We start from the raw sequence: 22,130 nt of genomic DNA on the forward strand, positions 1-22,130 counted from the left end.
CCTAACAAATTGGTCCAGCAGAAGAGCTGATTGGAAATCAGTATTTCCTTCCCCTGCCGGTAATAAAACAGATGGTCAAGCGGAGCTGGACTGAAATGTTGAAGGGTTGGATGAATTTGTGCCTGGTGCTCCTGGACAAGAATCTGATCCCTCAGACAAGAAGCACATCTTGAAACTACAACTGTGTCATCAATTCAAATCACCGGGGTATCAGTGCTACACATCACCTGGAGGTGCACTTCCTTTCGGTATGAATGGGCACGAGCACCCAGCAATCAGTCTTTATAAGCGTAGGGTTTAAAACTGTGGCTGTATTTCACACAGGCTGCACCCTCTAATGGGGCTCTGTAGGCTCGGCTACTCGTCCTCATGTATCCACGCACTGAAAAATTGCACATGAATATGTTCAGTCAAATATAATGAGCTTAAACTTCCTTATAGTGGTTTGTCTCATCTTGAAGGCAATATAGCCTGACTGCTCATGCAGTTTTTATGCTGGTTGATGGTGAAGATGATTGTGCCATTCCTTCATTCCTGTTTCTAAAACACGCTGCACTTCTAAAGTGCTCCTTCCTTCATTTCCGGCTTCGAAAATCAGTTTTTAAATGACTTCTGAAAGGAATACTTTGACGTTTATATATGTTCATTAGATTTTGATTATTTGGTGTGCTGATTAGTGTCTTTTAGAGGTGCTCGTAGGCAGATTTTGTTCCTTTTGGTCAGAGCCAGACTGACTGTTTCTCCCTGCTTCCAGTCTTTATGCTAAGCTTACTGTCTTGTGGCTGTAGCTCCATAATTACTGTACAGATATGAGAATATGGTAGATGTTCTTATCTAACTCTCTGAAAGAAAGCACATATTTTCCGAGTTAAGTTCTACCTAAAGGCTTTGAACAGTATTTCTTTTAGAAAGTTGTTTTAACTGCTCTCGCCTTTTATCTCTTAATCCTTCTGTGTGTCTGGTTGCCTTCTAAAGCACTTTTCAAAGGTGCTATATAAATAACGCTTCTTTTTCTTCTTCTACTCGGTACTTTTATTGTTCCCTTTGACTATTCTTAGTCCTTGCCCTGCTGGAGAGAACAGAGAAAAAGACCTAAATTCCTACCTCTCTGTGTTCCTCATTCTCGCAATCACTGTAAGCCAGCGCTGTGGCTGGGCATGACCGCCTTCAAGCGTCAACAGAAGTGAACCCCCCGTGTGTGATTTGGTCTTTCTCTGTGTCTGTGCTTAGCACTTGAAAGAGATGTGTGGGAGTGAGAGACTTATTGTGCAAGACTCTTTACAGTGCCGGTGCACTGTTAAGATCTGGATGTGTTGACTGTGCCACCCACCTCCTTATGCTAAGCCACGAGTGTACGGTGGTCAACTGTCAGTCAGGATCCGGCTGAGACAGTGGCTTTTTGACAAAAACAGAAATTATAACCCTAGTTCTGTGATGGCAGGTGGAGCCTGCTGGTAAGTCACCCTGCACCTTCAGCAAGGGGTTTTTAAAGTCTGACACTGTAGATAATCATGGAGGCCTCGGGAGGGTGTCTTGTGTTGTCTGGGCCTGTCTCGCATTGTCGGCAGGGGGCGGTGATCTGTGTACTTTTGAGCTCTTTGTCTGACACTGTTGGTATCCATGGAGGCCCAACCGTGAATCAGACTTGGCTCTGACTTGTCACGGAATGGACACAAGACCTCTGAGGGTGCCCTGAGTTGTCTGGCACGTGGGTGTTGTTGGCAGGAGGTGATGATCTTGGTACTTTTGAGGCCAGGTCAAGGCTTAGAGCTCTTTGTCACGTGCCTTGGGCCATTTGTGAGCAGTTTATGTAGTGTGTCAAGGCACATTGCCCTTCTGAGGTTAGGGGGCACTGCCATCAAGGAGTGGTGTTGCCATGAGTGGATGATCTTGGTCCTCAATGGTGTTTGGTTGGCTGCCACCGGGGCGTTGTTGGCATTGGGCATTGATCTGCGTACGTTTGAGGCCAGGTCAAGGCTTTGAGCTCTTTGTCACGTTTGTCTGGCCGTACCTGATCTGTTTCTGTGGTGTGTCAGGGCACATTGACCTTCTGGGATGGGGGGTCACTACCATCGGGGTACTGTTGCCATGAAGGGATGTACTTGTTCTATAATGGTGTTTGGGTGGTACTTGTTGTATTGTATTGTAATGAGATGATCAATGTAGGGCCATGCGATACTACCAGAATCTCACATCCCAATATCCAGATAAGGACACAAAGTCCAGGTTTCTGCTGCTGCTGGGGCGCTACAACCTGAGCCCTGATTCTTTTTGTCTATATTTGCCGACTTTTTGGGGGGGACAAATTTGCATTATTAAAAGTCTTCCAAATTAACTACTAATAGCTCTTGTTTGCAGTTAAGTCATGGAGGTGCAAACAACTATCGCTGGAGTTAAAAGGACCATCTGTTGTTCCGCGATTAGTTTTCTTTGAGGAGTTATGACTCTGACAAGGTGTCTTTTTGATGCAAATTTGATGCCGACATTGAAAAGTGGGCCAAAAATATATATATACAGTAACTACCTTCCTGTTGTTATTTACCTGACAGGTACATGTCTCTTTCATCTCATGCAGTATCTTTGGCATGAGATGAAAGAGACGTCACCCCCCGTTGGGAGACGTGCCTTATTGTTTGAAAACCCCTGTGCTCAGCCAATCAGCCCAGGTTGACGTCTTCGTCAATGAACCTAGACACCAGAGTTACAGCATGTAACTATCTTTCTTCCACCTGAGTGCATCAGTGGCACACTGGCTTGTTTTGATGTAGTATCCTGTCTGGTTTGATGTCAGTGTAGCAGCAATCCAAAAAAAATTACCCTCCTCGCCAAGAGCTGAAATGCATTTAATAATGCACAGCACAGTCTGACTGACTGCTCACGGAGCATAAAAGGCATTCAAACGACTTTTTCTGACAATAATGTTCTCTTTGTTCTCGAGTATACCGACAAGTCAGCTCCTTTGTTCCGTTCGCAAAAGGGCCAAGATAAAGCCGTTCTCTTGCTTTTATCAGACTCACAAATCAAATCCCACAGGAAATATCTACACAGATCTTCATTTTCTCCGGGTTCCAATCCACACATTTTGAGGTTTTAAAATTTTGCACTACAATACACGCCAAATAAAGCTTATTACAGAGGAACAAAGATTTTATCAGTGGCATTGCTGAAGGCTGATCCCGGAGAGGATCAATTGTTCTCAACCGAGGTAAAGAGCCATCCACCACTTAAATGGCCAATATGGCTCCTGTAGATTGAATTGCACCATGCTCATAGGAGTATGCATAATGACTTCCTCCCTTGAATGATAATGCAGAGCTATGGTTTGGACAGGATATGTTCTTTCGTCGTGAAGGAACAATGGATGGAGATTAATATGTCACAGCGAAACGGTGGATTGAGGTTGTTGCTTCTCGTAGTGACAGGATCAGTGTGGTGAATTTATTCCTTGGGGGGTGCTTGTTATACGCAGGTATGGGTTTATTAACGCTATTTGTCTCACCCCAGCTCACGCTTGGAACACAGGCTTTGCTCTAACTGAAAATGCTCCAGCTCTGAAGATTATGCATATTCATACATGCAAATACAACTTGGCCTTGGATAGTCTCTGAAGGAATTCAATTGTGTAAAACCCCTTGTGTCCTTGGATAATAACAGAGGTACCAGCACTGATGAAAAAAAAAAGACTCTAAAGCAGACATGTCCATTAGTGTTACTGTATATATCTTTAATGGAGTTTGATCGGACTGATTCAACTCATTAGCTATTTTGCAAATCAATGGCTGGATGAATAAGTCATGTTTTTCTAATGAAGCACTTACATTTTCTGGGTGGAAATGAATGAAAAAAATGAAGGTTTCATATTTCGTTACTTTGTTTGCAGATATAATCGATATTTTTGCAATATTAGTCCCATATGACGCTCATCTTTAGCTCCATACATTTATTTTGGGCATCTACCAGAAAATGTTTACATGCTTTAATGTTCAAAAACACGTTATTTTTCTTCATACTGTCTTTATCTGTTCGCTCTCGGTCTGAACGCTCAGTTTTCGCGCCTGTCTCTTTAAGGCCCCCCTTCCAAAAAAACCCAGTCTGCTCTTATTGGTCAACTCTCACAGGCCTGAGCAGGCACTGCCCACCGTGTTTTCATATCAGCTCTGCTGGCATTTTTGCAACTACGGCCGTGCTAGGGGTTTGGCTGAAGGCGGTGACTGTATAGTTGTGACATCACAACCTTACGGAAGTCGCGATGACTTGTTTAAAGGCTTTTGGATCACTTGACTAGCTTGGTTTTTCAATATCAGTGCACAACTCTTTGACAGTTAAGAGGACAGTTATTATAGTAAATTCCAGCGCCCATACTTCTGAACCTATTTTTTTTATCGGTTGGAGAATTTTGACAGGGTTAATGCACAAAAAACCCAAGAGCAGCGGAGAAATCTGAGAGCAGACATTTTAAGAACAATATATCTGAATCCGAGTGTAAGCTTGATCAGAAGCAGAGCAAATCTAACTGTAAGCAATCAATGAGTCATGCCCTCAAATTGAAGGACCACATTGTTGAATAAAGACAGAAAAAAAAGCCTCAGAAAAGTGAGTGACTCAATGGTGTAAATAATGGAGTATTTAGCAGCTCATGTTTTACATATTTCCATCAGGAGTCGGGGGCACTGAAAACCTTCTCATTCCTAGACAAAATGACAAAACACTGGAGTAAGTTCAGTGAAAACTGAAATGGGAATGGTTCATCCTCTGGGGAGCATAAATGTAGTCAGTAAATTTAGAGTTAATCTGTCCATTACATTTCTTGTGTATGAGTAGAAAGTTGCTCAATGGTGGCATTAGAAGGGATCGCCAAAAATATTTGTTATCATCCACTGGGGACCATGAATATTAATACAAAATGTCATGGAAATCTTTCTGATCGTTAGTTAATATATCTTGCCTGGGACACCAGTGGATGGATTGACTTACTGTGTTTTCTTTCCTGCAGGGATCTCTGTCAGCATCTCCACCTTCAGCCTTGTGGCCATCGCCATCGAGAGATACAGCGCCATCTGTAACCCGCTGAAGTCCCGCTCGTGGCAGACCCGATCCCACGCCTACCGTGTCATCGCTGCCACCTGGGTGGTGTCATTGCTAATCATGGTGCCCTACCCGGTGTTCAGTGTCCTCAGGTCTTTCCCCAAGAACAACAGTACTGTTGGTCACATGTGTCGCCTGGACTGGCCCAGCCCGCCAGCTGAGCAGACCTGGTAAGTTCTGGACTACATCCCGTCAGGAATGTGTATGTTCATGACTATTATGTTTTTATTGTCAGGTCACTAATAAAATTTACCTACAATATTAATGAGGTAAAAATACAAACTCAGAAATATTTATCTTCTCCACAAGGTGGAGGGTCCGCCACATATAAACAAAGTAAAACAGTGTGAAATTGTGTTGGCCTTTAAGATCAGTTTGTTTATTCAGTCATGGAAACAAAAAGAGTTTTTATTTAGTTTCTTAAAGTGTAAAAACATCAGTCAATGAAGATCTTTCTCTTCTGATTGAAATTTCACACCCAAAACTCCACAGTGCTCCTTTAATCTGTTCATCAACCTTTCTCTGATCTGATTTTAATGACAGAAGAAATAACCATCTGTCTTGCCAGCATGATTTGTTGGTTGATTTCACATGCATGACAGTAATTTGGTAGACGTGCCTCCGTAACCTCGACAGGAATAAGTGAGGAAAACGAAGAATAGATGGAGTCAGACACTGAACTGGATTGTCTTCGGTCTTAGGGAAGTGTGTGAAAATGTTCTCATTTATATTCACTGTTATAGTTTAATTTACTTATTCGCTTTCCACTGATTGATCACAGTGGGAAAACAGATTGCATGCTGATTTGGTCATTTTGGTCATTTATACGCTAAATGTCCTGCACAAACCTTCTGTGCCCCCCACTTTTCTCTGAGCAGTACGTTGAAGCAGCCTTTGTGTTACGCTGTGTTTCTAACTTAATTTATTCCGTGCTAACGTCTTAGCTCACCTGTGTAGCTGTAAAATGGATCTCAAAAGAGATTTATGTGATTACTGTGATTAAATTGATTTTGTTGTGAATTTCACGCTGGTATGACTGAACCTTTGGTGTATTTCCTCTCCACCTACCTAGAAAGAAGTGTGAGAGGGATAAAGAGTGTAGCTAATGACGGAGAGAAGGCTCATAAATTCTTGTCGTGTCAGCCTTGAACCCCTGGGCTGAGACTGTAAAGGTTGTTAGCGAGGTGGGGTTTGAAAAATGAATGAAATCATAAATGGGAGACTGTATTTTAGGAGTATAAAGGTGACCAGGCTGCTCCCACTGAGGCGTAATTAGAGACAGTTTGAAATGGGAAAGTTTTCTAGCGTAGCGGGAGTCGTACCAAAAAACAGGGGCTGGGACAGAAAACATCATTAGACAAGGAGCCGTGTATAATGTGTCTGCTCTCAGTATTGATGCTGCAGTGTCCATTTTGCCGTCATTTTAGATTTACATTAATGTTTCTCTGCTCCTGACTGTACACCAAAAAGGATGGACGAATAAAGCGAGAGAACTGATTGCTGCTGCAGTCAAAAAGTCATCCATTCATGCCCAAGCCCCCAGAGGACCAATAAAAGCTGCTTTGTTTGTAAAAAGCACCCCAAGTAGATGGATACGCACTTAAAGACCAGATATGTTAGAGCATCTTGGGATGTACCACTCAGGGATTTTCATGCATCTGTCCATAAACAACTTTGGGTCCTGCAGGATGATGCAATTATAACGAAGAAGAGGCTGAACATGGCAGAGCCTTGCACATCTCTCCACTTGGCAGCCTTTTGTGGTCGAACACTGTGCAGAATTCTCTTTTCTCTGACTGTCTATCAAAGTGTAAAGCTTCTCCGGGAAAGACGAAACAGTGGGAGACCAGTTAATTAGTCTGCTCGGCGAGGTGGAGGAGGAAGAAAGTCAGGGCTCAGATGTCAAAAGTCCAGATGTGTCACAGAGTGCAAGGCCCTTTCAAGTTTAAAATTCACAGTTTCGTCTTCAGTCCATCATGTCCGTCTTTTAAATTCCACCACGGTTCAGGTTTGACACTTAGCACCTAATGAAGCACTGCATGGAGTTACTGAAGCATCCATTCTTAGACCGGAATGACAGTCGGAAATGATGAGAAGACACGTAAGAGCCATAAAGTGGTTAATGAAGCAATTTGATCGAGTCAAAGACATTTAATAATTTTCATAATTATTCTTTCGCACGGTGTGCTTTGACGGTTTAATGCAGTTTCACAAAAAGAGAAATCATAACAGCAAAGGTAGACGGATGAATAATCTTATTCACTGAGGCAAATCGACCCACTGGATACAGCAGACATTTAAATATGCCTAGATAACACTTTCCATCAAAGACAAACCTGGTTATTCCTGTATGCGTCGAACATTTTCAGGTTTTTGATCAAAGCAGGCTTCTTTTTTGACTCATGTGCAGATAGTTATAGACTTTCCTTCGGCTGTTTCCTATAATTAGGATTGGGCACCGAACGCTGTACTTTTAAATGTACTATCCATTAAAACAAACTGCCAAATTTGTGATGATTATGGGATAAAAAGTTTTTAAAAAATATGTCAGAGCTGGGACGAAATCATGGGCCATGTTGAAGTCCTTGGTGCTACATCTGAGCGTGAAATTAATTGAGGCGTCTCACAGCCTGAAGAATGAAGCAGCTCTGTAGTTTGGTAGGTGGTACGGCAGTGGATACTACTGTATCTTTTCCCAGACGACAGCAGGGTGATCACCCGCTGTAGAGCCTTTGTGTCCTGGGCCGTGCACGAACCATACCACTTTGTGATGTTTCCAGTCAGGATGCTTTCTATTGCTCCTCTGTAAAAGCTGACCAGAATCTGGCTTTCCGTAGGAAGGAGAGCCTTTTCTGCTCTTTTTAACCCAGGGTGGTGATGTGTGATGACCAAGATAGGTTCTCAGTGATGGTCATTCCATCCCAGTATGAACTCTCATTGTTGTTTCTAATGCGGACGATGGTGGTGGTGTTGTCCACATACTTCACAATAGAGTTCTCCTGAGGTCTTGGAGTGCAGTCGTGGGTGTACAGTGTGAACAGGAGTGGACTGAGCACACAGCCCTAGGGGACTCAAGGTGTTGAGCACTAATGCAGAGGTGGTGTGACTGCCAATCTGAACTCGCTGGGGTCTGCTTGTGAGGAAGTCCAATATCCAGTAGCAGAGTGTTGTTCTCAGGCCAAGAGTGTTAAGTTTTCCAATCAGCTTCGTGGATGAGATTGTGTTGAATGCTGAGCTGAAGTCAACAAAGAGGATCCTGATACAGCCGTTCTTACTCTCCAGGTGTGTCAGCCCTGTATCCCACTATAGTCTATCTGCTCCTCCTCTCAGCAACAGGTGTACAATATAGTGCAGTGTGAGCAGTGTTATTCAACAATGGAATGCATATCCCATTAATTACTAAAATGTCTTCCTCCTCTCTGGCAATCCAATTTCCTCGTCTCCTCATCACACTCTGAATTTATTTGAAGTGGTGCTTGTAGTGCAGAAATGTGCAGCACGCTCATATAATTAAAACAAACCAAATGCATCTTCCCTGGTTGTAGCTTTCAGGTGACATGGATGCTGTCCAAAGAGGGAGCAGAGCATGAATATTTATCATGTTTTTTTCATGTGTCCCTCTGCCTCCGCTCCATCCATCTGGGTATCCCCCCTTGAGGCAAAACAAGGTGTCTCCCCGCACTTCCTGACAGCTTTTGTCCGACAGATTTCCCGCAGTATCAAATGGCCAGCTGATGAGAGGCTCGGACAGAGGCCCCTTCTTTTTTTTAATGAGAGGTGTAAGAGAGGGGCTGCGCAGAGTTCACAGCGTTGGCCGGGAAGACATTAGAATATCAGAGAGTGAATGAAACCCCGGTCTCTTCCTCTCCGCTGACGCTTTCATGTGCTGACGGATGTGCACCGCAAAGAGGGAGCGTTCTCTGATTACGACGAATCAAAAGGGAGATGTGGCTGCAGATGGCGAAGACTTATTAGCATCAAAGTGACATCTGTACAGTTTCTTTATCTTATTCATTCGCTGGTTACTCTTTTATGTTTTCTCTTTTAGAATAATTGTGCTTTCCCTCCTCCCTTTATCACTTCAGAGTTTCTACGTGTATAATCCCAAGTGGCTTCTATACAACTCATTCATACTTTACAGCATGCTCGAACACAGTGTTGCAGGTCTCATGCAGAATATATGCAGAGTGGTGAGAAGCTGACAGAGGAATTTTTGTACACTACTCAGAATTCCCCTCCGTCGACGCTTTGTTCAGTTTTCTCGCCCTTTACTCAGTTCACTACTTTTCCTTTTTTTTTTTTCGTGGATGTGTCATCCATCCAGGCACTCGAGAGAGAGCCATGATCGTTACCCTCTCTGTGTGAGAAGAATGGAACATTTGTGATCAGAAAAGCAGCCGAGTACACAGCCCGGAGCAGCAGGAAATGTCTCGCTGTTGTCACATTACAGCATATTTATCCATGTTCTCTTGGCCAAATGTAATTTCAGAAATGCACTCTGAAAAATTGTTCTTTCGTGATATATGTAGCCATATGCCCCGTCTATAATACAATGTGCTGCATCCAAATGAGGTCCAGTTGTAACCATTTGTCAATATGTACTGTGTGACTGTGTAAACTGTCAATACATCGACAAAACAGTATAAGGTCGTGTTGAAAACCTCCCCTGTAGGCTAAACAGGATGGCTGCTAACTTCCCAAAGCATATCGTGACTTCTAGTGTTAATCCAACAGCAGGTAACTGGTCCGACTGGTACAACTGGCTCACTCTGCAAACTATGGAGATCCAATGTGTCCTCATGTTAGGAAGATATGAGCAGCACATCGTGTTCTGATCGTTTGTTTAAACATACGTTTCATTTCATTTAAGCATTTTCTCGAGGTTAGGGTTTGTTTTACTTCTTTAGAGCACATCTGTCTTCACTGGATGAAAGGTCGGACCTTAGATCTAATCTATAAAGGTCCAGAGTGGAAGATTTAGGGGGATTTATTGGCAGAAATTAAATATAATGAATAAATAAAGAAAGAAAGAAAATAAACTCAAGAAAAGTCAAGAAAGGAAATACTCTTCTACCTATTTTCCTTATTAAACAAACAATACAACCATACACATTCTGAATTCAAGTTTCTTTCTCTACAGCCACTAGCTGCAGAGCTAACTGAGCTAAATAGCTAATGGAAGCCAGCAGCTACAGCCAAAGATAGCTACTGAAATGAGTATAATGAGCAGCAGTTAGCTTGTGATATCCTGCCCCGTATTTGCTTTGAGCAACCTTCGACAGGTGGCCAATCTTTACACATTGCACCTTTAAATGAAGGGAACCATATGGACAGCTAACCTTATGCTCCAAAATGGACAGAAATGCCCTTGCTGCAACTTTCAAGACAGCTTAAGCAGCTAAAGAAAGAGCAGTAAACAAGACAGAAGACAGGAATATTAAAGACTGCGGAATAAAGTGCAGCACAATACTGCATAACGAGGGACGTGAATACAATGTAATTCTGTACAATATATGCAGGCAGAAGTTTTAACGAACATCAAATAAGTAAACTTTGTAGATGTATGCAAATGTTGCATCAGCAAAATGCTCCGTCTGGTGAATAAATACAGTCCAGAGCACATGGAGGAGGGTTAAACCGCAGGGTGCTGAGGTGCATGACAGCCTGCAGGGAGAAGCTGCAGAACTGGCCCGGGATGCCGCAGTGCCTTTTGCCACACGCCACAGGGCTAAGGAGGGCTGCCGGGAGGGGTCGACCATCTGCAGGGCCTCCAACACGTGCATGAAGGTGCACGAGGGAACAAAGACAATATAGTTTTGCAGCCAGAAGCATGACATCTGATGTGTTTTGTTTGGTTTCGAGGGCTGATTAAATTCAGATTTAGTAGCAGCTTTCTGCCTCTTCTCTCTGCATATTGTTTTTCACGCCTCTCTCTTTCCATTCTGGCTGTTTTTCAGGTATGTGCTGCTGCTGTTCACTCTGTTCTTCGTCCCGGGAGTGGTGATGATTATAGCCTACGGTCTGATCTCCAGAGAGCTGTACCGAGGCATTCAGTTTGAGCTGGACCAGAGCAGAGAGACCACCGGTGAGATCCATCATAAATACAATCCAAGCTTCAAAAAGGCTTTTTGTTCGCATTGATTTAACACACACTGCGGCTGAAAACATCTAGTTCACTGTTTATAGACCTGCATAAAGCTGTAGTGAATTACAATAGCAGGATTTATCCAACGTGACAGCTGCCAATAATGACGTAATTAAAATCCAATTTGTGTGCATGTATTTTTTGTATTTTACCTTTAATGTTTTGCACTTTCTAATATACAAATCACTGTTCGAACAGGCGAACAAATAATGCAACATAACTGCAAAGGGAAATTGTTTTGCCTCAAGCAGAGAATGACATATTTTGTCGCTACCTACAGGTTCTGCACCTGTTACACCCAAAAATACACTTCCTCTCAGTTCTCCTTTAGACGCCTGTGTGAAGTATCTCCATGGCCTTATATTTCCCATAGAAAAGGAAATATCCATTAGCTATACGTAGAAATATGGTACTTTCAGTTCAATCATGACTGCTGTTGTGTCCGTGTGCATCAGGAGCACCAGTTTCCATGGAGTCCAGTCCTGCGCGTGATTCATCAAGGTTGAGGAAATCTGAAATAGCCTTCGGTAGCGACTGTCAGCCGTAAAACATACAGTAGAGCTCAAGGTCTTTGTGATGCGGTAAAATAATGAACTTCCAGGAGTCAGATGTGAGTCATTCCTCCTGTTCAAACTGGATATTAAAGATCACATCATGATATGCTTTCAATGGAAGCGACGAGGGACTAAATCCAAAGTCCTGGTTCTGTGCCAAAATGTATTTGATACGTTTATCTGAAGTTAATGTGAGGCTTCAAAGTCTGAGTGAAACTAATAAATTGGATATCCTTTGGGGCAAAATTCTGTCTTTGTGTGACATCCTTTCCACTACAGCTCAGAAAAAGATAAGACTTTATTGATCCCTCACCATGGATATTCACTTACTGGGGAAATTCACTAAATAGAGGGAATTTGGTCCTGAAAAGAGAAGTCTGAAAGATCATTTGTCTCACTCAGACCGAGACCCAGACAGAATACAAAGTGACACCTCCACAATGCTTGTTTTAAGCCAACCATTGCGCATTTTGTACATTAACTAGTCAGTAAACCCTTCAGATAAATGTAGATAAGTAATTAGTACAGTATTTCTCTCTGGAAAGTGGCATGAGAAGAAATGACTCAGATTTTCAGGTCAGCCAATGTGTGCGTACAAAGCTTGATTCCTTCCCCGGGCCCCCACTGGAATCAATCAATCACTATGGTGGAGATGGACTTAAATCTGAAACGTATTAAAGCGCCATGTCTTTGAACTTTGCAACACAGTCTGCAAGTGAAAGTCAAAATGGGAGGGGGGACTGGGAGTGGAATTGGCAGAGGATTGGTGGAAATTGGCTTTAGCTTGGGTGAATATTTTGTCCATCTTGTGCTTGGAACATATGATGACACATGATCTTTAATCGTTGATGTAATTTCCAATGTGTTGAACAGCAGTAAACAGCCTTGCCCTTTACTAGCCATTTGTCGAGTGCCTGCGGAGCCACTCCCCTGTAATTCTAACAAGGTCATCATGATTGCTTTTGCGACTTTTCTCGCCAGGAAGAGAATACTCATATCTTGGAAATTGCCCCCCTTCAGCCTGGCTGAAAGATGTGATCTCATTTTGCAGTTAGAAAAGATAAAGTTTCATGGGCACCAAGCAAAAAGTGACTTGAACAATTGTGCACTTATCCTTTAATACTTGGCATTTAAATCATGTTGCTGTTACCAAATATAAACTGTCTGACCCTCCACAGGCCAGAAGAACGGTGTAGGAAGGGCTCTCACAGGGTCCAACGATGACGACGACGGTTGCTACATCCAGGTGTCTAAAAAACCCGCCTCCGCTGTGGAGCTCCCCACCCTCTCTGCCTCATCTGGCGCCGCCCCAGCCAAGACCGAGCGACCCCGCAGCAACACCTCCGAGGCCAAGCTGCAGGCCAAGAGGCGAGTCATCCGCATGCTGATGGTGATCGTGGCGCTCTTCTTCATCTGCTGGATGCCGCTGTACTCGGCCAACACCTGGAAGGCCTTTGACCTGAGGTCGGCCTCCAGAGCCCTCACAGGAGCGCCCATCTCCTTCATCCACCTGCTGTCCTACACCTCGGCCTGCGTCAACCCCATCATTTACTGCTTCATGAACACGCGCTTCCGCAAGGCCCTGCTGTCCACCTTTGCCTGCTGCTGCCGCAACCGGCTCTGTCGCCGGTGCCGCTGGGGAAAGAGGAGGGAGGCGGGAGAAGACGGCATCACCGCCACCTCCATGGCCACATCGATGGCAACCTCCATGTCCAAGTTCAGCTACACCACCGTTAGCACCACCGGCACCTGCTGAGCCTCGACGAGAGCTGGGTGGTCGCATCAGTGTCTGTCAGGAAGCGGTCGCTGTGTGCACCATCTGTTTTTTTTTTTTCAATCTTCTGTTCTTCACTCTTCATCTTAACATGAGTCATGCGCTGAGTAATATCCCTGCCCTCGTTCACGAGGCCTTTTAAAAGGTCTCCTTCAAATTCTGCGTGCATGGTTGCAGAATGTGAGTCGGGGGGGTGCCGTTTCAGTTTGGTGACATTCTTTCTTCTTCTGTTTAATTGGCAGCATCCGCTTTGTTGCATCCTGAAGAGAACATCAAGTGCCTGTGCTCTTTGTGTGGCTTCGTTCGTCATGGTAGTTAATGTTCACTGGCTCGGACAGACATTTTAGTGAAAGGCGACGTTGAAATATGAATCTTGTGTACTTGTAAATACTGTCTTCATGTTCTTACCGTACCAAAGGTTAATTTTTTGACAGAGACATACTGTTGAACAATGAGGACTCATTTACTCAGTAATGAATCAGTATGGATGTCAGCTCCGTTTGTGTTTAATGTTCATCTTTTTTCATTCAGGGCTTCACTCTGTTTCTCTCTCACACAGTTATCACAATGATTCTACTGAATAACTTTGTTGGCTCCCAAAGTCTTGAAATATTTGAGCACCAAGAAATAATCCTGTTTAGTCCAGCTTTCTTTTGGACAAGCCTCTTGCTTTGGGCTGACTTTGTGTTTCGCTCTTATTGAGCTATGTTTCATCACTCTTGTGTGCAAATCAGATTTTCTGCCAGTATCCAAACACCAAAATCCATTAGTTTGGGTGATTTGGGGCTGTTTTGACCCTTTTCAGCACCACTGTCTGATTCAGGCTGATAAAATAGGTGCACGTAAACACCTTGAAGATAAACATTTAAGAACCGTGAGTTCTCGGCTGGCATAAATAAGACAACTTGGTTTGGAGCGAGGCAATTTTCTCGCAGTATAACCAACTGGGATCAAACAGGCTTGGTCATGGGGCTCCTGCTGCCACTGCTGCAGATGTATGTTGAATACTGATGCGGACATCAACATCAGGATGAGAATGAGCAGAGAAAGAGCAGATAGTCCATCCATCCATTAAAGGCTCATGGCACCTGCCTGTTGCTCCAGTCTGCCCCTGTTAAAAAAGGCAGAGAAGCTTTAGTCTCACCTTTTTTGCTCAATTATCTCTGTGCCATTTTTATGTTCTCCCTCTGCTTTCCGCTTCAGTGCTGCCAATTACTCTGAGCATTACCTCAGTACAAAGACCCCGTTTCCAGGCTTAGACTAACGAGGTGTTTCTCAGGGACCCTCTCCTGTGGTGCAGATCTCGTGTATAACTGGAGACAAATGGCTCCGCTAACGCGCCGAATCCTTTGATTCTTTACTGAGGTGAATTAAGAAAAATCGACGCAAGAAAATGATTGGGCAAAGACAACACCTTTAAAAGAAGAGTTAGGTATTATGGGTAAAAGCTTATTTGAATTAGGTGAGAAGGTCAAAAGAGGATAACTAGCTAATGGCAGCTACACTTAGCAGCAGTTAGCGGTTAAACAGGTGATATGAGTATGAACAGACGGCCAGTTCTTACGTATCGCACGTTTAAATGCCCACTGAATCATACACACACATCAGAAACACAGCGTTAAGGCAGATTTGTTTGATTTCTCCAATAATAGATAGATAGAACACCCTATTAAGATATAAAGTAGACTCCTAATTTTGTCATTTTGCCTCTGCAGCACAAAAAATATCTGGATTTGTGTTGCAGCGTGATGTAATACTTTTGTCCTACATACGGTGTAGTCGACAGCTTAGTGCTGTCATTTCTAATCACTTTCAAGTTTGTTCGTCTTTTTTTATGTCCTCCCATCGTCTAGCAGCCCCTGTCCACGCAGCCCCCCTATCCACCCACCATCCTCCTTTTTATCATAATTCAGTGCAGAGGCGTATGAATACATGAATGACAATAGCATGTGGGTGACAGCTGAGATTTGCAGGCACAAGCACCGTCCGAGAGCAGTTTTCAGGCGGTGCCAGAGGTGGAAGATGATTGGCACATAAAAATCCCCAACAGAGCCTCACTTCGTCTGGACGCACTGTTTGTGTTTTGTTAATCAAGGCAGGAGACACTGAGTGATTTCCATAGTTTTGCCAGCACTTGGCGCGCCGGAGAACAGGAGTCAAGATTTATTCCAGTCTGCACCATTCCACTTCCATTAAATGTGCATTTATCCAAATATTTTGTAAGCACACTGGCATGGCAGCATGTTAAATGACCGTAGCTGAGACCAAATAATGATGATTAGTCTTTTAAACCAAAGTTGGTATTGTTTCATATTCCATACCACAGTGTAAAACTTCAGAAAGTAAATCTCAGTGTCTCTGGTCGTGTTTTATTAAAGAAGTGCAAAACGTCAAGGTAACACTGCTCACTAAAAGTTATAGGAAAAGCCTCCTGGAGAAGCTGAGATTTGCTATTGAAAATGTAGTGTTTTGTTGAATTTGAAATGTTTTGCCTTTTAAATTTTAGCAGGCCAGCAGGTTCAGGTATGAATTATTCAAACGAACAAACCACCCAGTCTTAGAGCCGTTACTGTCTTAGTTTCATACTTTCAGAGTCAGGCATTTGGCATTATTAAGTACGCTAAGGTGTTAGCATGCAGTCCAGACAGATATACTATATTTACCAGAGATGCACACAGAGATGAACTTTTTTTGATCATTGAACCAAACTTCCAAAAATATCGGAGTCGTATTTAACGGTCCGCAAATTACACGCAGCGAGTGAGCAAAAGCTAACCTGGCTTTGTCCAAAGTCCAACACATCTAAACTCACAAATTAACATCTTGTGTAAAAAGTGTCAAATTATTATTACGAGGTAAGATATTTTAATATTCTATTTCCCCTATAGCTTACAGTAAAGCTAAGTTAACCAGCTTCTTCCTAAAACCTAAAAAACAAGTTAGCCTTTTTGCACTTCCATTTTAAGTCAGTGGGTTTACTGAATGGGTTTCCCCCCGATGCAAAACCCTGCTCGTTACTGTGAAATTCTCCTGAAAGAATTAAGTTTCATTACTACACGGGAAGTTTAACGACTCCTGAAAAACAAGCTAAAACGCCGTCCCCAGGGGTGAGAAATCTAATTCTTAGCCTCTCCCCAGAACAATGCCTGATGCAAATTGAAACTGAAATGAGACGGAGGCATGGGACCATACACACAGTTGGTTTCGCTCTTATCTCTACCTCCCCAAACAGGAATCCCATTAGGTGCTTCAGGCAACACACAAGGAGAAAAAAAAAAAAAAACACAACAGCAAACCTCATTTGGCTCTTTAGCTCCCAACGCAACACATGGAACACATTTCTGTCGACTCGGGACACTAATGAAGTGAAGAAAATATAAACTGCAGTGTCATCTTTCATCAGTGTCACTTTTGTGGCAGTGAAATAGTAGCCTCTTCAATTTTGTGATGATTCACTTGAGTCACTTGTCAACACTATAAATCAGTCCATAGACCATATCCACATGGTGGCCATTCTCCTCTGACAACTCAGTCAGAGTGGGAAGCTCTAATACTTCATTGCTTCGAGGTTGCAAGTCATATAAACGTGGGCAATCAAACAAAATGTTACCATTTCACCACTTCCTGATTGATCAGCGACTGAAAAGACAATGGATAGTGAAAATCTGGAGGGACATCGGGCCATGTTTCAAGGTAAAACATCTTATTTGATATGCTTGTAAGTAAAATATCAACGCACATCTTGGACCCGTGGATTAAACCTGGATATTAAACACACAAGGTAAAACAACATACTTGATACCAGTTAGCTAAGATTAGCATCCGACCAAGTTCTAGCTAACATGAATGTTTGATTACATCCAGTGTGTTTCACTTCGGGGTTTAAAGAAATATGTCCAAGATGTGAGTTGATATTTTAGACTAACATTATCCAACAGTAATGTTAGCTAGGAAGTGGTTGATTGCTATCGTTAGCTAACAGGTAACATGTCGTTTTGCCTTGAAATGTCCGATTTCCCTCCAGATTTTCTCTACCCATCGTCTACAATGAAATAATAATTTGTCAGACTCCCTGTGCTTGTACGACTCTCAACTTGCAACACTATCCCAACCCAAGCTTCCCGCCCTGAACGTGACCTCAGAGGTCTAACTGCCGTTGGTTAGTTAGCTCAGTTAGCCGTGAAGCTAGTGGTCCTTTTAGCTGACTCCTGTATCCCCGGACTTGGAGCTCGGGGAGTGTTGGTGTTATCACGTGTTTCTTTACATTCTGTTGATAATCTTAATTTTACTTATCTGAATTTTTTAACGTTTTAAAGTAAAATTCATACATATTGCGCCTTTAATAGTTTCTGAAAGCATCGACAAACAGCTGTGAAAGTTTGTTAAGCTGCTCATTATGATTTTGCTCTTAGTTCACCTCTAATTTGGAGGGTTTTGACTGTTTTCACTTTAATTGAAGGATTACACTGTGCACACCAGGAGTTTATATATTCCTTAGAAATGCAACAAATAAAGCTGCTTTTCTCGGTACCTTAAAAGTTGACTACAGGGAGCTGTTAGATGTTAAGCCAACTGCAAAACCCTCATAAGTAAATTAGTAGAGGTTGTTTCTTAATTATTTAAAATGGCTACCTGGAGGACGGCTGCGAGTAGAATGCACTCCGGCTGGATTTTTTTTATTTTCTTCTTCCGTAGAATAATTAATAACTGCAAAAGAGAGATTTTTGTAGTATGCCTCAGGCACAGAGTGAATTTTTTTGTTTTGGCCTCCGGGTTCTGTACCTGACTGTTACCACAAAAGGCAGTCGGAGTTGTCAAAGAATCTGCTGTTCCTTTTCATGTCCCTTTTTTTCTTTTTTGCTCAGCCTTACAGAGTATGTCCTTGTCAAGAGGGAGAATGTGTCTTTCTCTGCTCCTCTCGCCTCTCAAAGGCTGAGCTAGAGGAAGAGCAGACAAGAGTTGGTCTTTTCAAGACGCCTGTTAACACCTTTCGAGGGAGAATTTTTAAGCGTTAACATTTATGTCAAGCTTCAAGCAGAAAAAAGCTGCGCAAGTACACAAAGTGAAAAATGCTGAGGTGAAGAGCGGCCGCGGCTCGAGGTGATGAAATCATATATTTAGCTCTTATTAGCATCGGAAACATTTCCCTGATGGTGAAGCTGTCTGTGTTTGTGTGTCTACATGAGATAAATGTTTACCAAAGCAGTCTCCAGGTCTGCTGAGATACTTTTTGCCACATCTGGTGCCTGCTCGTGCTACTTTGTAATACTATAAAACGTGTAACTGTCTGTTAGCTGAAACAAGATTACGCTCTCATGTCTGGGAGAGGTTTAAATGTGAGGTTATCGATGTTTGTGATGTTTTGCTTTTCGCTGTATCTCCAGTATGATGTAATTATGATGATTGTTTTTCATGCCAAATGTCCATTATTTAACAAAAAATAAACACTGGGAAGAAACGTTGGCTATGTGTGTGACAGCATGTGTGATTACTTCAACACAAAGTGTTTTTCTGGTTTAAATCCGCCTCTGAATTGGTCGTTCTCCACTGAAGTTTGAAACACTCTCATCTCAAGCAGCCGGCAGTGAATAATATTCAGCAGTGAAACATGAAAAAAGAGCGATGAATAATGAAAAGGCAACAAACAATGGCAAGTCAGCTTCCCTAGCGAGCACTCGCTGGTATGATTCAAAGTCTTCGGGGGGCGAGAAGCCCTCAGGAAGTCCAATCTCACATTTCACGGACCGGGATGAGGAAGAGGCTGGATGCTCCGGAGTCATCGCCATGGCAACTCGGCCATCCACAACTTTTAATCTGTCGCGTTGGACCAGAAACCTGAGAGAGAAATCTTTCTTTTTTTCAAGTTCTCCTTCAGAGACATCGATCTTGCTCCCCGTGTGAAGACAGAAACACGTTTGTTTTTTTCTCCAGCGGTGCAGAAGTCCATGAGGCTTTTTAAATATTTTACACAGTCAGCGCGCACAGTGAAATATGTTGTGATTCATGAATATTAATGGTGGCTGTGCTGTTTACTGTTGTAATGGATATCAGTTAAATGCGGCTAGCTGCTCTGAAAAACAGTGATGAATTGCACAAACTTCACATTTTCAAATCAGAGGGTAGAGTCTGTTGCTTTTAGAGAAAATCTAATTAATTCTGGAGAAGTATTCATTTAAACATATAATTATCATTATCATTATAGTTGGTAAGTTTCTCCTGGATTGTTTTATCACAGACGTCGATATTCTGTGAAATTCAAAGAACAAGAAACCAATTAAATCTGCAGTTAAGTAGAACATAAAAGAGTGGAGTAATAACATCAACGACGCTTCAGATCTATTTAAGCGTCCCAGTTAGCCGTGACAGTGTGACAGGGAGCCTCCACGAATGATACCCCGAAAATGGAGCAGCGAAATGGAATTCAGCCATTTCTCGCTTCGTTGTTCACACCTGTGCTTTTTCTTGCTGTTGCATGTCAGAATGTATTCTGTGCCAAAGGTCCGTCTTACAAAGAATATAGGCGTGTGACATCGTCGACACTGGCACAGCTTGTATTCATTAGCCTAGCTGTTGTTTCCTGGAACCTAAACCAGCTTCTGAAGCTGCTCTAGTCATTATGTTTATATTAAGCGTGGATGGATCCTCATGTTCCACGAATCAAAACAGGAGCCATACTTGTGACCTACGCGAGGGAGTGCAAGAGGCTCGTCTGAATTAAAAATGACTCTGCAATTTGCAAGTGATTTCTGAATGCAACCCTGCAGCTTATTGGGAGTCAGACACCTTTTTTTTCCAAAACGTCTGTCTGGCTGCAAAGTGGGATTCACAACCTTGTTTATTCCAAGCAGGTGACGGTGAAACGATGATTTCAGAATCAGTGTTACTAAACCTGTAAGGCTGCAGAGCTCCTCGATGTGTTTCCTACACTCTACATGCTGCAGGTGCACCTACTGTCTTCTGTATGCCATTAGCTACACTATCTGTCATGGCTGCCTTCCGCCACAGGGTTCAGTGATGGAAGTCAACAGTGGAGCATCCATAGTAAATAGACGCAGCTTCTTTGTTGTACCCCAACCCCATCCCGCTCACCACCGCCCCCAACAGAGCGACACAGACAGCTCATTTATCTTCTTTCCAACCCTCGACCAGGTATTCCTAATGGCCTTTCCGCACCTCCGGCACATTTTCTCTCCTCCCTGATCTTCCTCTTACCTTCTTCCCAGAGCGAACTCTGGGGTTTACTATGAAATAGCCTGCCCAGAAGGGTAAAGCTATGACATGCCCTATCGCTTTTACCAATGAAGGCAGGGGTTGTTTCATTCTTTACCCAAAAGAAAACAGCATTACGCAGAGCGGCAGGATCCAAACAGCCTGAAGGAATGACAAAAACGTAAGGGATGGATTTCCATTTTACACTTTGTCCTGCAACGCTATGTACGCTGCTGCAGTGCTGATTCAATTCAGCATTTAAGTAATGTTTCCATTTCCAAACACCGGCGCATATATAGGTATTTTCAGCTCAACACGTAGAGCGATTTTATAAAGGAAACCAGCACGCGACAGAAAACCCTCCAGGCCAGGAATCATTATTCCTTTTCATTTTCTGTGTGATTCACGCACCTTTCCAAAACATGGCGCCCTGATGACGGGCGGTATCAAGCTCTGTGCGTCCAAGGAGGGCTAATTGGGACATAATAAGAGCTTTTCCAATTTTGTTTTAGAGTGATATAGATCCAGAGGGGGAAGGGTGCATTGGAAAGGTCAGCTTTCAAAGAGGGAGAGGAAGGGAAGAAGGAAACAAGAGGTCCTTTGTAGAAACCTCCAACCCAGGTTGTTAAAGGTGCATTATGTAGTTTTGGGGAAGAGATTTTAATCAGAAGAGAAAGATCTTCATTGACTTATCAAACAAACTAAATAAACAAACTCTCTTTGTTTTCATGACTGGATAAACAAGCTGACCTTAAAGGACAACACAATTTCATACTGTTTTACTGTTTTAAAATTCTGAGTTTGAATCTCTTCTCCAAAACTACATAGTGCCCCTTTAAAACCTAAATATCTACCAAAAAACCTGCCTTCATCGTGTGATAACAGAGCCTAACAGTTGTTACCAATATGTTTGCTTCATTGCAAACAATCCAATCGGTGCATCAGTTCATGCACATCTGGTATTTAGCGACTATATTAACTTTATTGTAGATACAATGATGAAACAGCTCGTTTATATCAACTTTCTGTGACAGTAACATAATGCTGCAGGTGTCAGGCTTGGTGCAGAGCTGCAGTTTCTTGAATATTGGAGGGTTTTGATGACAGCAGCTCCGGAAATGAAGACGAATGATGGCTACTGATGACGAGGAATGTGTTTTTGTATCATTTATCGATAAGATATTATGAGGCAAAACTGAGCGTGCAACACAGTTTGTTGAAATTGTCCTGGAATATAATCTACAGGATTCTTGTGCACGTACACACATTTTTCATTGTTTTCATGACTCTCAGCACAACTATCTTGCGTCCCTGCACTGTGTTTCTTTGACTGAATGAATCACAACGTTCATGAGCCATGCTG

At 42.8% G+C, this 22,130-nt stretch overlaps 1 protein-coding gene across 1 annotated transcript in view; it reads left to right on the plus strand.

Annotated features, from left to right (window-relative positions):
• cckbra (cholecystokinin B receptor a) overlaps positions 1 to 14,143 on the plus strand; it is a 34,474-nt gene extending 20,331 nt beyond the window's left edge. The window contains exons 3-5 of the mRNA XM_073462574.1: positions 4,994 to 5,255; positions 11,043 to 11,170; positions 12,963 to 14,143. Coding sequence (XP_073318675.1) covers positions 4,994 to 5,255; positions 11,043 to 11,170; positions 12,963 to 13,540 — 968 coding nt within the window. The 3' untranslated portion in view covers positions 13,541 to 14,143. The remainder of the gene's footprint in view (positions 1 to 4,993; positions 5,256 to 11,042; positions 11,171 to 12,962) is intronic.
• Positions 14,144 to 22,130: the final 7,987 nt, after the last annotated feature.

Source organism: Pagrus major, chromosome 24, assembly GCF_040436345.1.
Source record: "Pagrus major chromosome 24, Pma_NU_1.0".
Classification (NCBI taxonomy): Eukaryota; Metazoa; Chordata; class Actinopteri; order Spariformes; family Sparidae; genus Pagrus; species Pagrus major.